Source organism: Cryptomeria japonica, chromosome 5 (assembly GCF_030272615.1).
Source record: "Cryptomeria japonica chromosome 5, Sugi_1.0, whole genome shotgun sequence".
Classification (NCBI taxonomy): Eukaryota; Viridiplantae; Streptophyta; class Pinopsida; order Cupressales; family Cupressaceae; genus Cryptomeria; species Cryptomeria japonica.
The window spans coordinates 778,053,381-778,069,592 of record NC_081409.1 but is presented as its reverse complement, the minus strand read 5'-3'; the positions used below and the strand labels follow the sequence as shown (position 1 = coordinate 778,069,592).

The window sequence follows — 16,212 nt, the reverse complement described above, 5'->3', positions numbered from 1 at the left end:
ACAAAGATGTATAATAAAAACAAGAAAATGAAATGCCAAGGATGGGAAAAAAGGGGAAGATTAATGATTCTAATGCCTTCTTTATTGGAAGTTTAAAATGCAGATTTAAACAAACTTTTGATTTTTTTTTGACAGTAGAAGTGGGATACCATGCAATGTTTGGATTGAATAAATTGCAAATTTGCAGTAGATTAAAGAAGGATTTAAGACTCCATTCTAAATGTTGTGAGAGGTGCTATTATGGAAGGAGCTTTTCGTGTTTTCAAAGAGGAAAATGCAGACTGTATCAAAGAGAAAATTGTGACGCTAAAGGCTAGAGTAGTTTGGTGAAATGAAACTTTAGTTTTGGAGATTGGAACGATTTGTGTGATGTCCATATTGGAATGTAAATTGTAAAAGTAGGTTTATTCATTTCGCATTTCAAATTGTATCAATTCGGAAGTCATTGTACACTTGAAATTGAATTAATAATACTCAAACTACTTAATAAAGTTACTAATTAAGAATTACAAGCTTAAACACATTCAGAGATAGATACTATCTCAGTGATCCAAAAAAAACTAAGAGTTGAATGTCAATTAGTTATATCAACATATGAGATTTGTTATATTAGACACAATAGAATAATCTATACAAATGAGAGGAGAGAGCGCCACTATTATCTGTGTTGGGCTTACATGAAAACAAGTAATAAATAGAATTCAGATATGTACAACTTCTTGTGTTTATTTTGAAAAATGAAATTAGATAAAAATATTTAATAGTGTGCTTTTACAACAAGACACATAATTAGTAGTGTTGATGACAATAATGTGTTGAAATCTTGTTAAATGTTGTTTATGGAATAAATCATAATATTATATATTTTTGTTGAGTAGATTCCTTTTCATATTGATTATTTTAATATTCACTTAGCTCTCGTGAGTGGATCGGGAAAAACTCATTTTCAAATTAAAAATTGTAACGAGTCTTTTATATTTATTGTGTTATTATATTATTTTTTATTGAACATTCATAAGGGTAGCCTCCTTTCAAGTAGAAAAATGATCTTTATCATTTCACTATATAGATTTTACACCTAGCAAGTACATGAACAAATTTTTTTGATAACAAAAATGTGTTGAAATCTTGTAAGATGATGGTTGTGAAATAAATTATAATTAAATTGGATCAATTTTCATTTGCTAGGAGTAAATTTTAAATTTGCCTATGGTTACACATGGCGAAAGGAAATTGTAAGTAAAACAATAATTATGTATTGAAATTTCACACTTCTAATGACCATGGAGCAATGAATGTCTTAAATTTTATTGGAACTATCTTTAACAAAGATTTGAGTTATTTCTTTTTAATCAAGAAAAAATGAGAGAGAGATAAGCAGAGGGGAGTGTAGCTCTTCAGATGGCAAGCCCTCTTATAATCACTTGAACAATGTGCAATGGATATATTGTTGACAAATCAAGAGTTCAACCCATGAAATAGACTACTTAAAATGAGAATCAATAGGTATTGAATGAGCTAACCTCTGCCTAAAATTCAAAAACATATTCTTTCTCATTATTAGACAAGTAATGTAACAAAATTTTTACTCAAAGATATCAGTTTTCCACAATCCGTTATGCGTTTTGCTATTCTTTCTGGATTTGATTGTGTCTGTATTTTTGCATCAATGTTTTGGATCACACTCTTGATCCATCATCAGGATGTTAGAAAGCTAGAAGATTAAAATGATGGAACACTTAGTGTGACCCAAAATACTGATGAAAAAATACAAACACAATCAAATAAAAAACAAATAAGAAATTTTTTTTACTCACAATTAAAAAAGGTTATTATTCGGTATGATACATAGACCAAGCTTTCTTGTAGTTAAAAAGACAAAAAGGGTACATTGTTATTCATTCTAGAATAACTTATTTACACTCTAAAAAAACATGGACAAGCCGAGCAGAAGGTGTACACACTTGGATGAGACGGTTTCTGGATGTCAGAGTTCATACTTGAGGAACAGGCCGGCTTCTTGAAACTTATTTTCCACTACCAAATTGATACGACTACTCATTTCTGGCGTGAAATGATTCTTCCAATCACCCACCTCACCTTTACGATAAAACGATCGATTGTTTACATTGGCATTTTTGTAAGTCGTTTTGCCATTTTTGTTAACATCTAGAGTGGAAAGAGATTGAAAGCTGCACTGACTGTCTATGTAACGAATGTCTTCCTCTGTCAAAGAAGATTGGCCTAAGAAATCCGAAATCTTTTTGACGTGGGACAAAGAATCTGCTTTCATATCTTCGTATGTCAAAAACAAGATGTTACTTTGTCTCCTACTGGGATTCCAAAAGCTCAAGACATGATCAACAAAAGGACCAAAGAGAGACGCACCATTACAGAAGGAATCAAAGAATACCTCCTTAGAAACTGGAGCTGTGGTTTCAGTATTGAAGACAGCTTGTAGTGCAGGCAAGTACTTCCAGTGGGAAACGAAAGTGTCCTTGGGATTTCGAGCAATATAAATCATTCGGCAGCCCAAAGACGTGATTTGAGGTGGAAGAGCAGAGTAAGGCAGATGGGTACTAAGCAACCTTGGGGAAGGCATTTCTGCGATTATAGTGGAGGTATTTGCATTAGGCATTGATCGTGATATATAACTTCTTTCTATGTTGTAAACCAAGTCATGGACGCCCTTTTCCTTCAAAACGTGGCTCTTGCTTTCGCTCATAATGCTGGCAACAATAGCTTTCAGCCAAGTGGTTCCCGTTTTCATTCCAGAGCACACAAACACATCGTCCTTCCGTGCTTTGAACTGTGTCTTCATGTTCATCACATCTTTCAGACTTCTGGGCTGGTAGAAGAAACCATCATGTTCAACAAGCTCAATTCCATACGGATTTTCTGGAGCCAAGGCCATAGACATATTCAAACAAATGTTAAGAGTAGCTTGGATGTTAACAGTCAATCAATGTAGTGCATATATAAACAGATCGATAATATTGAAGATAAGTGCGAATCTCTAACAACAGATTTTTTGTCTTTACCATCTTTACCTTGCAGTGGTTGAAAGACCCCAGTTGCATTATAATATTGAGTACATTATTTGTCCGTCTGCTCACAGGTCCATGTCGTATGTAGACTATTCCATAGATATAGTATTTATGTTAAGGTGGGTGGAGACGAGAAGTGCTTGAGCAATATTTTATACTAAAATATTATATGCAGATGTAACGAGTCAATTAAAATTAGGTTGAGAATTAGATCTAAGATTCTATGAAAAATATATAAGTCAGATACATCATAGATTTGAATTAAAGATTTAAATTAATGGTATGATTAGTAGTTGGTGTTCGGTAGAATACTTTGTGTGTTTATATTATGTTCTTCTTTGAGATAATGCTTGAAATGATAATATTTGAAAGAATAGAAAACTAGTTGAGAAGAAAAATTAATATTATATGGATTTAAGGTGATGATATGCCATCAATTGGCTAAGGAATGATAATTTAGAAAAGTAACATAATTGGTTATTCCTCTTTGAGAGATTATTCATGTGAAGATAGCATGAGTGGTCTCTGAGAATAAGAGATATGAAGGAAATTTCACATTGAAGGTGGAAAATGATGAAAGAAAAGGATTAGGAAAATTTAAAAGACAATTGCAAAAAGCATGATTATGGATAAAATGACGATGAGGATGCGTTATGGAAACTTTGAGTATAAAACCTTAATCTGGTATAGCAATGAATGTTATACACTAGAGTATATAAGACCATGGTGACAATGTATCCAATGTATGAATTGACTCTTAAGAAAAATAACGAACACGAGGGTGCGTAGGAGTGAACCCACAATAGTGAGTCCCATGTTTGGTAGATCACATTTTTTAAGGTGTTGGGTGCTCAAAATTCTCCAACAAGTTTGTTTTGAACAAAGGTCTGAAATTAGTGAATAAAAAAAGAAAAAAGTGAAATGACTATGTTTTCTCCATCATCTTTCTTGTAGCATGGCTTGCATCCAATGAGCTCAATAGTGAATCACATATTGACATTAGTTAGGTCATTGTTGACTTCTAGAGTGCGGAATCATGGGTCTTGAGCCAATCATTTATAGTCAAACTAACATGTGTCCATGAATGGAGGTCTTCCTGAAGGAACACAAGTGGACCACTGAGAGGTGGGGGGTGGGGGTGAATTAGTGGCAACAAAAACTTGAAATTTCTAAATAACCAAATCTCTAATAACAATAATCAAGAAAGTATAAGTAGAGATATTAAACATATTCACACAGACAAGGAAAACTCATAACACATGATATACAAGGAAAACCCACGATGTGGAACCTCAGTGAAAAGTGCTACTAGATTCTACTGATCTAATCCAACCTCACAAGTAAAATTTTGATTACACATTTTTGGGCACCAACCCAAAGGAGCACCAACCCCCTATTTGAGTACCAAATCAGACGATTACAATAATTAAATATTTAGTTACAATTAAGTAACTTGTTACAAATGATGTTTTGTAACCCACAATATTTTATGCACTTGAGATTGTCTTGAATCATTAACTCACATTGTTTATCCTCTACTCTCTGGTCTTCATTATCAATCATTATCCTCTGCTTTTTGTCCTCTTCTTTTCTCTACACACAACTCTCTAATTTCTGGTATGTTTAGACCTCTTTCTCTAGTCCAGTCTATGTGTATAACCCTCTGTGTTTTCTACTCTTTAGTCTTTTCTCTCTAGTCTCTAGTCTTTACTCTGCACTTTTGTTTGCTTCTATATTTTCTCTTAGTTCTCTGCTCTCTGTTATGAAGTCTTTATCCTTTTCCTTCTCTCTTCTTCACTCAGTGTGTATAACCCACTATGGTTTTCGCTTTCAATTCTTTTCTACACTTCTCTATGCACAATAGCACCTTATTTTCTACACACCTTTGTGCAATGCAAATGTTCTAGATTTGCTTCTGTGTGTTCTATTTTCTATACTCTATTCTGTATATTCTATTTTTCTGTATCTTCTTCTCCCTTCTACACACCTTCTCTTCACTTTCATCATTCACATCCCTCTTTCTTTTCTGCACACTACTCCTCCTCTTTTTCAGCTCTTTGCATAACAACACCTTCTTCACTTCTTTTCTCTGTAACTTGTTCTATGTGTCTTTTTTGCTCACACAAAAAATTTTCCTCTTGATCTCTCCTTTGTGATGCTTACTATCTTCACCACCATTCACTTGACCTTCAAAAAGAGTGCATCCGATAATTCTTCTTAGTCCTTTGTTGCTCTGCTCTCCACTTTCATTCTCAATTGTCTCTTTTCCTCTCTTCACCTTTGATCATTTAGCATGTATCCTCCTTCAAGTTTATGCCTACTTTGGCATTGTGTTATGCGCACGTGCTAAATATGCTTCTCTGTGGCCTTCTTCTTCTTCACTATTTTGTATCGTGCACTTTTTTACACTTCTCCACCTCTTTGCATGCCTACAAATCACATTCATTCAACAAATACTCATGCCCATGAACTTTACTTAGTGGTAATCTACATTCCCAGGGGTTTTCCCTCCAAAAATAAATTTAAGAAATGCTCCAGCTACCAAATAATTCATTTTGTCTCCTCATTTCAGATTTGTAGCCATCCACATTAAATGTCTCTTTCCTTCTTTGCTTAGCAATATCTACAATCTGATTTGAATTTGCACACAACCTCCATTTTGAAAATATATTTTCAACTACAAATCTACTCAACATTTACTCCTTTTCTTGTTTATCATTCAGACTGAAAAATATTCTTTGATACACATGCCCTTTTAGCTACATAGACCTATCAACAAAGAACTGTCCACCTAACCCTTATAACTCACTCAACAACATAGTGGATGGTGGGACCCATTAGATTACTCCTATGCATACAAAAAATTAATGTGAAGGAGGTATCCATATTGGACTTATGAGCGTAGTGATGAGATGGTGTTTTTGGTAGTTGACTAACACTGAGTGTTATGCACTTGTCATACTTTCGTAGCTACCTTTTGTTAGAATAACCAGTGGACAACTGAGGGGGGGGGGTGAGACAGTTGTCAACAAATTATATTAATCCAACAACTTTATAACCTTAAACCAGAGCACATAAACTTAAATATCGGAATAGCAGAAACAGATATCGGTAAGCATTAAAGCTTAAGAATGAAACAAAGTATCAATGCAATGCAACCATACCACATAACACAATGATTTGTACATGGAAAAATTAGAAAGGGAAAAACACGATGGGAAGCCTACCCATAGTCAGATAATACTTCTGCAGAAAGTATGTGATACAATGAGGGGCCTGCACATGCAGGAAGGCACACTGCCTAGAGCATGCTGCTCATTACAAAGGAGTCTCACTGACTACAGAGAGGTTAAAACCAACTCAAGATGTTTGGACAATAATCCAAAATAATGAACTGCCAGAGATAGCACCTACCATGCTTGATTACAGTCCTAGTCAAGCTCAATGTCGGAGGACTAAATCCTCTTACAAACCTAGTTTGATCTCCAATGATCGACCAACTCCTCTGCCTGAATCATATTACATTGTTCACACATTACATTCCTTGACCATGACCTCTTACAATAACCATGATACTCTACAAAGAGTTTCTTCCTTTAATTTATACAAACCCTAAGGCCTAAACCAATTAGGTCGGCCACCTAAAATATATTACAATAAGATCATTACATATTTCTTTATTACAATGATATGCCATGTTGGCTTAAGACAAAAACAACATTAACCAATCCACAAATCATCCCAATAACATGTAGAGAACACATAACATGATACTAGTTCATAACCTAGATAGGTATCGAACCCAAATAGATTCACCATGCCAAAGAAACGTCTCCAATCAGCTGAAGCACAAAAAAAGATCATCTCCTACATCATGAATTCCATCTAGAAGCTGCACCAACACCACTCATGCATCCTATCAAAGATCTTCAGTAAAAAGTTCTACTGGTAAAACCTTAACCCATACCAGTAAGGGTTTACTAGAGTGTATGATAGCATCCAATCACCAAGTCAAAACCAACTAACCAAAACATACTCTAGAAGCATCAAACCCAACATGAAACATGTCGATAGTATCAAACTGATAGTCCCTTCTGTTGGTAACACAAGTTCTTCTACCGATAACCCAAATCTGTCTGTCGGTGCCGGTAACCAACAATAACAACTAGTGTTGACATCAATGCAACACATAATCAACTCCATCGTATTACCAACAATCTCCCCCTTTGGCATTGATTGCAACACTAGATGTGAAAAATAAAACATCTAAGTGCCAAGAAATGCCAAACATCTCTTATAGAAGATATAATAATGAAAAACTGAAAAATTCCATCAACTCCCCTTGAGGAGTACAGTCCAATCTGAAATTGATCTGAATCTCTCCACATGATATTATTTTTCACATATAACTCTGCCCCTTTGACATCAATGCCAAAGATATGACATAGACATAAAAAATATGAGAAAACCAAAGCTGCATTTTATTGATATATGCTTAGTCTTAGAGTGAAATACCGGATTCTTAGACATATCAATACTTGCAGAGTTATCAAAATAGATAACTACTGGTTCACTACAATTTACCCTTATATCCTTCAACATTTGTTTCATCCACAAGACCTGAGTGCAATTAGTTGCTGCTGCAACATATTCAAATTTTGCAGTAGATAAAGAAATGCATGTCTATTTTTTGTTGATCCATGAAACCAATTTCTTTCCAAGAAAAAAAGCTCCACCAGAAGTGCTCTTCCTGTCATCAGTATCTCCTGCACAATCTGCATCTGTATATGCACATAAAGTGAAGTTGTCATCTCTAGAATACCATAAGCCATATTTTGTTATTGCTTGCAAATACTGGAATATCCTCTTTATTGCACATTCATGATTTTCTCTACGATTACTTTGATATCTTGACAAAATACTTACTGTATTCATAATATCTTGTCTAGTCTGAGTTAGATATAACAAGCCACCAATCATAGACTTATGCCTTGTTGAATTTATCAGTGCACATGTGTCTTTGATAGATAATTTCTCACTTGTCACCATAGGAGTCTTTCCGGTTTTACCTTTGATATGAACTATGTTGAATGTGTAGACTCCTCTACTTATTGCTTCTCTCCAATAGAGGTGAGGCAATTTGGCTTCTCTCATCATAGTTCTTGTAGCATCCAAAATGGTTTTGTTTTTCCTTTCCACTACTCCATTCTGCTGAGGAGTCTAGGGTGCAGATAACTGTCTCCCAATCCCATTTGTCTCACAAAAACTGTTAAGTTCATGAAATGTGAATTCATCGCCTTTAACTGATCTCAGACATTTGATTTTCAATCCAGTTTTTATTTCCACCTTTGCCTTAAAGATCTTGAATTTCTCAAAAGCTTCAGACTTCTCCCTTAAAAAATTCACCCACATCTTTCTAGAATAATCATCAATAATTAGCATGAAGTATCTATCACCTTCAAAGCTTCTGATCCTTGATGGACTACATAACTCAGTGTGAATCAAATCAAATAAATCATTAGCTTTATCCTATATGCTCTTAAAAGAATTTCTAGCTTGCTTTCCAAATTGACATTTCTTACATACCGGATTATGAGTCTTCATAATCCTACGTATATCTCTAACTGCCTTTGTTGAACTAATCTTAACAATACAATCAAAATTAACATGACACAGCCTTTTATGCCATAACCAACTCTCATCAATATGAACAATAAAACATGTCTTATCACCAGTGTTCAGGTGAAAGATATTAGGTCTCTAGTTTGAGTGTCGGTTGCAATCTCCAAGCCAGACCTACTAATGATTTTGCATTTTCTATCCTTGAATTGAAGAAATCCCTTGTCCACCAATTGACCAACACTTAAAAGATTATGCTTTAAACCTTCTACATAGTAGATATTATCAGTATTATGCTTTCCATCCAGATAAATATTACCTTTACCTTTGATCATACATGCTTTGTCATCCCTAAATCTGACTTGACCGCCATTGTATTTCTGTAGGGACAAAATGTTTCTTTTATCTCCAATCATATGGTGTGAGCATCCACTATCAATTACCCATTCATCCTTATCTTTAAATTATGCTGCCAGGGCCTTTTCCTCATTCATGATAACAAGTTCAGGTTCATCTTCCTTCATAGCATAGAATACCCAATCCTTTCCTTTGCCAGAACCACTAGCAGAGTCTCCTGCCAGTTCATCCTTAGAGTTATCACTTACTCCTTCCTCATCCGCTATGTAGCATAGTTTGTTTTTCTTGAATCTATATTTGTCCTGATTAGGCTTGAATGATTTCTTAAATCTTTCTTCAAATCTTGCATTCCTTTCAGGACATCTAGATGCAAAATGACTAATCTTATTACATGCAAAACATTTAAAAGGTGTTTTTCCTTCATACTTACTTCCTGTCAGTCCTTTAGGTACTCTTCTAGCAAGTAGGGCTTCAAGTTGCTCAAATTCTTCATCTTCTTTCCTCATATCTTCCAATTCCTTTTCATATAGGGCTTTCCAATCACTTTTTCTGGTAGATGATGATGCATGAAAAGTAGGTTCAGATTTTGCAGCTCCAGAGGGTCCAAATTCTTCAAGCTCAAAAGAAGATAATTTCCCAATTAGAATATCTCTATTAACAAAAGTGTTTGCCATTGTTCTTAATTCATTAATCGCAGTAGCCTTCATCTTGTAATCCATTGGTAAGGCTCTCAAGACTTTGGAAACACTTTCACCCTCACTCAGAGATCCTCCACAACATTGAATTCCCATGACAATCTCATTTACTCTTTCTATAAATGCAGCAATTCTTTCATTATCGTCCATCTTCAAGTTCTCATATCTTACCCAGCAACCATCAAGTTTAGCAAGTTTTACAGTAGGGTCGCCTTCATTTAGAGTTTGCAATTTATCCCACATAACCTTCGTAGATGATTTATCAGCCAATCTCATGATTTGCTAAACTGTGAGTGCACACAAGAGGGCTTCTCTTGCTCTGCAATCATTATCAATATTTTTATCCAAGTTTGCTGGAGCAGGATTGCCAGATCCTAGATCATAAGGTGTATATCCTTTCTCTGTGATCTCTTGAATGTCCTTACCAAGACATATTAGATGAGTCTTCATTCAGATCATCCATATCCCATAGTTTGTTCCATAAATCTTAGGAATTTCTCTTCTGAAAATAGTTGCTGGTGGATTTGAAGTGTTAGCTGCCATAGGATCTACCTCAAGCGGTCAAGATTCTACAAAGAGGACCAAATCTCTGATACCAATTGTTAGAATAACCAGTGGACAACTGGGAGGGGGGGGGGGGTGGATCAGTTGTCAACAAATCATATTAATCCAAACACTTTATAACCTTAAACAAGAGCACATAAACTTACATACCAGAATAACATAAATAGATACCGATAAGCATTAAAACTTAAGAATAAAACAAAGAATCAACACAATGCAGCCATACTACATAACACCATGATTTGTACGTGGAAAACCCAAAAAGGGAAAAACCACGGTGGGAAGCCTACCCATAGTGAGATAATACTTTTGCAGAAAGGAACACATCCTAAAGCGTACTGCTCATTACAAAGGAGTCTCATTGACTACCGAGAGGTTAAAACCACCTCAAGATGTTTGGACAACAATCCAAAAGAATGAACTGCCAGAGATAGCACTTACCATGCCTGATTACAGTCCCAGTTAAGCTCAATGTAGGAGGACTAAATCCTCTTACAAACCCAGTTTGATCTCCAATGATCGACCAAATCGTCCGCCTGAATGATATTACATTATTCACACATTACATTCCTTGACCATGACCTCTTACAATAGCCATAATACTCTACAAAGAGTTTCTATCTTTTATTTATACAAACCCTAAGGCCTAAAACAATTAGGTCAGCCACCAAAAAGATATTACAATAAGATCATTACATATTTCCTTATTACAATGATATGCCATGTCGGCTTAAGACAAAAACAACATTAACCAATCGACAAATCCTCCTAGTAACGTGTAGAGAACACGTAACATGATACCGATCCATAACCTAGATAGGCACCAAACCCAAATATATTCACCATGCCAAAGAAATGTCTCCAATCAGTTGAAGCACGAACAAAGATCATCTCCTGCATCCTGAATTCGATCTAGAAGCCGCACCAACACCACTTATGAATCCTGTCAAAGATCTTCAGTAAAAAGCTCTAACGGTAAAACCTTAAACCATACTGGTAAGGGTTTAGTAGAGTGTATGATAGCATCCAATCATCAAGTCAAAACCAACTGACAAAAACATACTCTAGAAGAATCAAATAAAACATGAAATATGTCGGTCGTATCAAACTGATAGTGCCTTCTGTCGGCAACACAAGTTCTTCTACCGATCACAAACCATAACAGATAGTGTTGACATCAATGACAAAACATCAATGCAACACATAATCAATTCAATCATATTGCCAACACCTTTGTTAACATAGTTTGTTGACCCACTAAACAACGATAATGAGTGTTATGCACTTGTTGCGGTTTCACGGCTACCTTGGTCAACATAGTTTTTTGACCTATGAAATAATGATAGCTGTGGTGTTTTATTATCTACTTCTCTGGTCATAGCTACAAAGAAACCTTGGTCAACATAGTCCATTGACCCATGAAACAATGATAATTGAGGCGATAAATACAATATGTTACATATGCTATCCCTAGAATAGTGTGCGACTAATGCACTATGTTATGATATACTGTAACAACACTTTTTTTGAGTCAAGTCAGTTTGTCCAGTGCCTTCATAGCTCTATTTCCTTTGTTTACTTATCCAATTGCAATTTCAATTAGCTTACCCAAATTGTCTTCTTTATCTTATTTGTGGCCTTTTGTTAAATACCTTAGCAAACTTCATGCTTGTCCTGCTTGCTTGTATTGTTCTCACTATTCTTCTTTGCTCAACTTTTCCAACCTGAGACAATACCATCTCTATTAATGTGACCTTCATCTAGGGCTCTAATCATCCTGCATCTCTACCCAAAAAATGTCTCTGCATCTCTATCTAGTGGGTGAGGCTATCAATTTGCACATTCTTTGTCAAGCTATACTTGTTCTCTATGACACTTATCATCTCTGCAGCTTTGTCCAATGCATCTTCTCAACTATTGATATCAATGACAATATAATTCAATATCTTTTTATTGATTTTTCAATTGATTAAAAATATATTGAAATTTAATATTTTTAATCAAGTAAAAAAAAAATTGAAACCTTGAATAGCTATTTTCAAACCCTAAATAACTATATTGAAACCATGGAGAGCTATTTTAAAACCCTAAATGATTCATTTGAAACCCTATATGTCTATTGTGAAAACCTCAACAACTACTTTGAAAACCTAAAATCTATTATTTTAACCCTAAATAGCTCGTTTGAAACCCTAAAATCTTCATTTCAAACCCTAGAATATTGAAACCAGACTTGATCTCATTCTTATCAATATGATCAATTCTATCAATCCAATCAATTTGGTCAATCTGATCAATCCAATCAAACCCATGCATGTTGTCAATATATTCACTATTCTATCTTTCGTATAAGATTCTTCTTCTTTCAAGAGATCATTCATACCCTTGAGGCCCAAATGATCTCTTGAGGGGGCATCATCATAATTAGTTCCATATCATCCAATCAATTCCATATCAGCGTCTCATATCTAAATCGGTTTTTCATATCTGAGGCATCATATCGACAATTTTGGGAAACAACATCATATCAAAAATGTATTGATGACAAATTGAGAATTTTTCTTTGAATCAACATGTGGTCACATGTCAACTCAAAGAGGGGCAAAATGTAGACACCTAAAAGTTGCATAGTGAATTAAGTGAATTTTATTCATTTAATTATCCCTAATTCTTCCAATTAATTAAATTAAGATTTAATTAATATCCCTATTCTTCTAATTGACCTTTTAATCAAATTAAAGATTTGATTAAATCTCCTTGTTCTAACCTAACCTATTAATTAAACTTATGTTTGATTAAGTACCCTTAGCCATTTGATTGAATATATCTTATTTATTTGATTAAAATCCTTTTTTCCCCTTTTGATTAAATTCACATTTAATTAAAAATCCCCTTTGCAAATAAACAAATCATTATTTATTTGTGAATAGTTCCCCCACTTGTAAAACCCTACAAATGCAAGTTGCATCACTTTTTGGCTAAATTAAATCATTTTAATTTTCTAAAGTCTTATTTTCCCTCACCCACTTGCAAAATCCTACATTTTCCATTATCCCTCTAATCATCCTTCTAGAAACCTCCTAATCCCATCCTAATCATGCTTTATCCCTTAATCTTGTCACATCCCCAAATTTAGGGAAGTAATTTCCCTAAAAATGGGGAAAGTGTTCCAAATGTGTGGAAGACTCCTTGGTTAAACACATTATCCATTGATGTCACTCCTTGAGGTTATCCCTAATGCTTTCTTAGCATCCTCTCAAGCCATCTCAAGCTGACATTTGTCAACTTGGGATTGGATTGAATCTCTCTCATGGATTGGTAACATTCAATCATAACCCTTGTTGAGATTACTCAATCTCAACCATCCATTTCTCTATTTTGTCTATAAATAGAGCCCATTCCTTCTTCAATTAATCTAGCAATCTTGTGCATCAAAATTATAGTCATTTTGTAGGTTAAGGAGCTCATCTTTCCATCTTCAAGCATCCAAGCATTAGCATCAAACATCCATCTCATAGCATTTAGATTCATTTTAGCTCATCTTTTAGCTTAATTCCACATCTTTTCTAGCATTGCATACTCACATAGCTTAATTAACTCATCTAGCATCATCTTAATCACCTAGCTTGCATCCTTCATCTTCATATTCAACTCTTGCCACTCACTAGAGTCCTAGTTGTATCCATTTCGATTCTGGTATCATTTTTCATATAACTCATTCTCTAGGTTGTCATCTTGAGGATCAAGTCCTCTTCCAAGTGAGGGCCACCTTGAATCTTAGAGATCTTTAGAGATAGAGGACAATGAGGAAATTTTAGAGTTTTTAATCTATTCATGTGTTTTGATTTCTAACCATGTAATGCAATTCTTCATTAGTGTGTTTGAGCTGTTTTCCCTCTTGCGGGTGGAAGACCACATTTCCAGCATACATTAATTGGTTCCCACCATGGGGCTAGACCCCTAAAAATTTCAAATTTCTAACATTTTTCAGCAAGTTCATGTGCAGAAATGTTAACCATAGTTTAGCACATATGATCCATTTTTGAGCACATATAATAGCTCTTTTAATGCATTTAACCTCTATTTTAGCTCATATGATCAATTTTGTAGTGCATATCATGAATTATGTAGCGCATATGATAGATATTTGAGCACATATGTAACTTTATTTAGCACATTTAATCCTTTACGTGGTGCATCTGATAGTTCTTTTAGCACGTGTGTTTAATTTTGTAGCACATTTGATATGTATTTTGGCACATTTGGTCTATCTTTTAGCACATATGAATTACCATATTTGATCTTTGTTTTAGCGAATTTGAGACAGAGCCAGAAATATGAACCAAGGCTTGAAATTAGGCTTGTGGACGAACAATATATATGGAATATAACATTTAAGTATAAGTGAGAGAAGAATCACTTATACTTTAAGTTATATTCCATATATATTGTCAGGATGTTTGAGAAGGGTTTCAGACCTCCAAGAGTTATAATTCAAAATCTAGTGTTTGGAGGATCTTCCCAATTTAAGACAGTCAAATTTCAGGGCATTTCAGGATCAGGAGTGAAAAAAAAAGTTGTAATTGAGATTTGAAATTAGGCTTGTGCAAGCCCACCAAAAGATTTAATATTTCACTAACTTTTTCTTCTTGCAGGTTTGAAGGAGTTAAATTAGGATTTGATTTTAGTTTTTCTAACTTTTTTCCCAAAGTTGGTTACAATTGAACTCATTTTCTTTCCAAGGTAAAAAGAACCTCACAATCTTTAGTTGGTTCTCTAAAAAGAACCACATATTTTCATTTGGAAAATTAAAAAGAACTACACTTGCAAGGATAAAATTTATAACAAACTTCAAACATTTGTTTTGCAAGTTAAAGTTCACATTTCAATTTGGGTTCTAAAAAGAACAAGACAAACTTTCTACTTTCTTGCAAAGGTTAAAATTCACAATCAACATTTACTTGCAAGATTAAAAAGAACACCATGTTTGATTGGAGTAGCATCTCCAATTAGGATCTAGAAAATAATTTCTTTGAAGGTTAAAGGGAATTTGTCTTCTTTGTCTTGAGTGGTAGGTATATGGTCTCCCCTTAATTGGGTGACCAAAAAGCCAAACCCACTCTTTTGCATGCTTTCTTTACCTTCAAGCATTTTACAACCTTTAGAGGGCCTGTCTTCCCTAACGCCTTGAGGGGGCTAGTGAGAAGAGAATGACCCAAGTGAGTATGGCTAAAGCCAATTATTCTAACTCACTATAATCAAATCACCTTTTGAGATGAAAATCTTAGGGGACAGAGAATATTTGAGTTCTCTTTTGAGTTATCTCATATCAAGCACTTTGTAGGGCCTTGAGGTCTCAATCACACTTGTGTGACTGCATCTTGTTTGATACTTTGTTGGGCTATAGGCCTCAATCGTGCTTACTAGATTGCAAAGGATATCTTCAAACGGAAGCCCTTACTAAACACCATAGAAATAGAGACTTTGAGCCGAGTTAGTTGCAAAACATTGGCAATATCATAGTGCAAGGGTGGGGAAGAACCCTCCCCCAAGATTACTCACCATATATATTCCAAGATAACTACCCAATTGTGAAGCAATTTACTTTGGGTTACTTTTTGGCAAAAGGCAAAAAAATGGGTGCCCTCTAGGGGGGGACAAGGTTGTTTGAGCTGACAGAGTATCGAGACTAGTGGACTATGATACTGTTGATGACCCTTGAAAAAAGTGTATATCTGATGTGTCTTTTATTGTGAATCAAACTAGTGATAAAATTGAGGATTGAAAACATCCTCACAAGAACATACACTCAATGTTTAGCATAGGGATGGCTATTGTTTTCATGTGTGCTATGTCTTCTTGTCACGGAAATTGAAATATCTTGCAAGTTACAAATCAACCAATACAACAATCAGTTTCAAAAATAAAGA

General features: G+C 34.8%; 1 protein-coding gene across 1 annotated transcript; it reads right to left on the bottom strand.

Moving 5' to 3' along the window:
* Positions 1-1,987: 1,987 nt before the first annotated feature.
* Positions 1,988-2,914, bottom strand: LOC131031312 (cytosolic sulfotransferase 5-like). The gene has a single exon (XM_057962403.2). It carries the CDS (start codon positions 2,912-2,914, stop codon positions 1,988-1,990), a length of 927 nt encoding a protein of 308 aa, XP_057818386.2.
* Between the last annotated feature and the right edge of the window lie 13,298 nt (positions 2,915-16,212).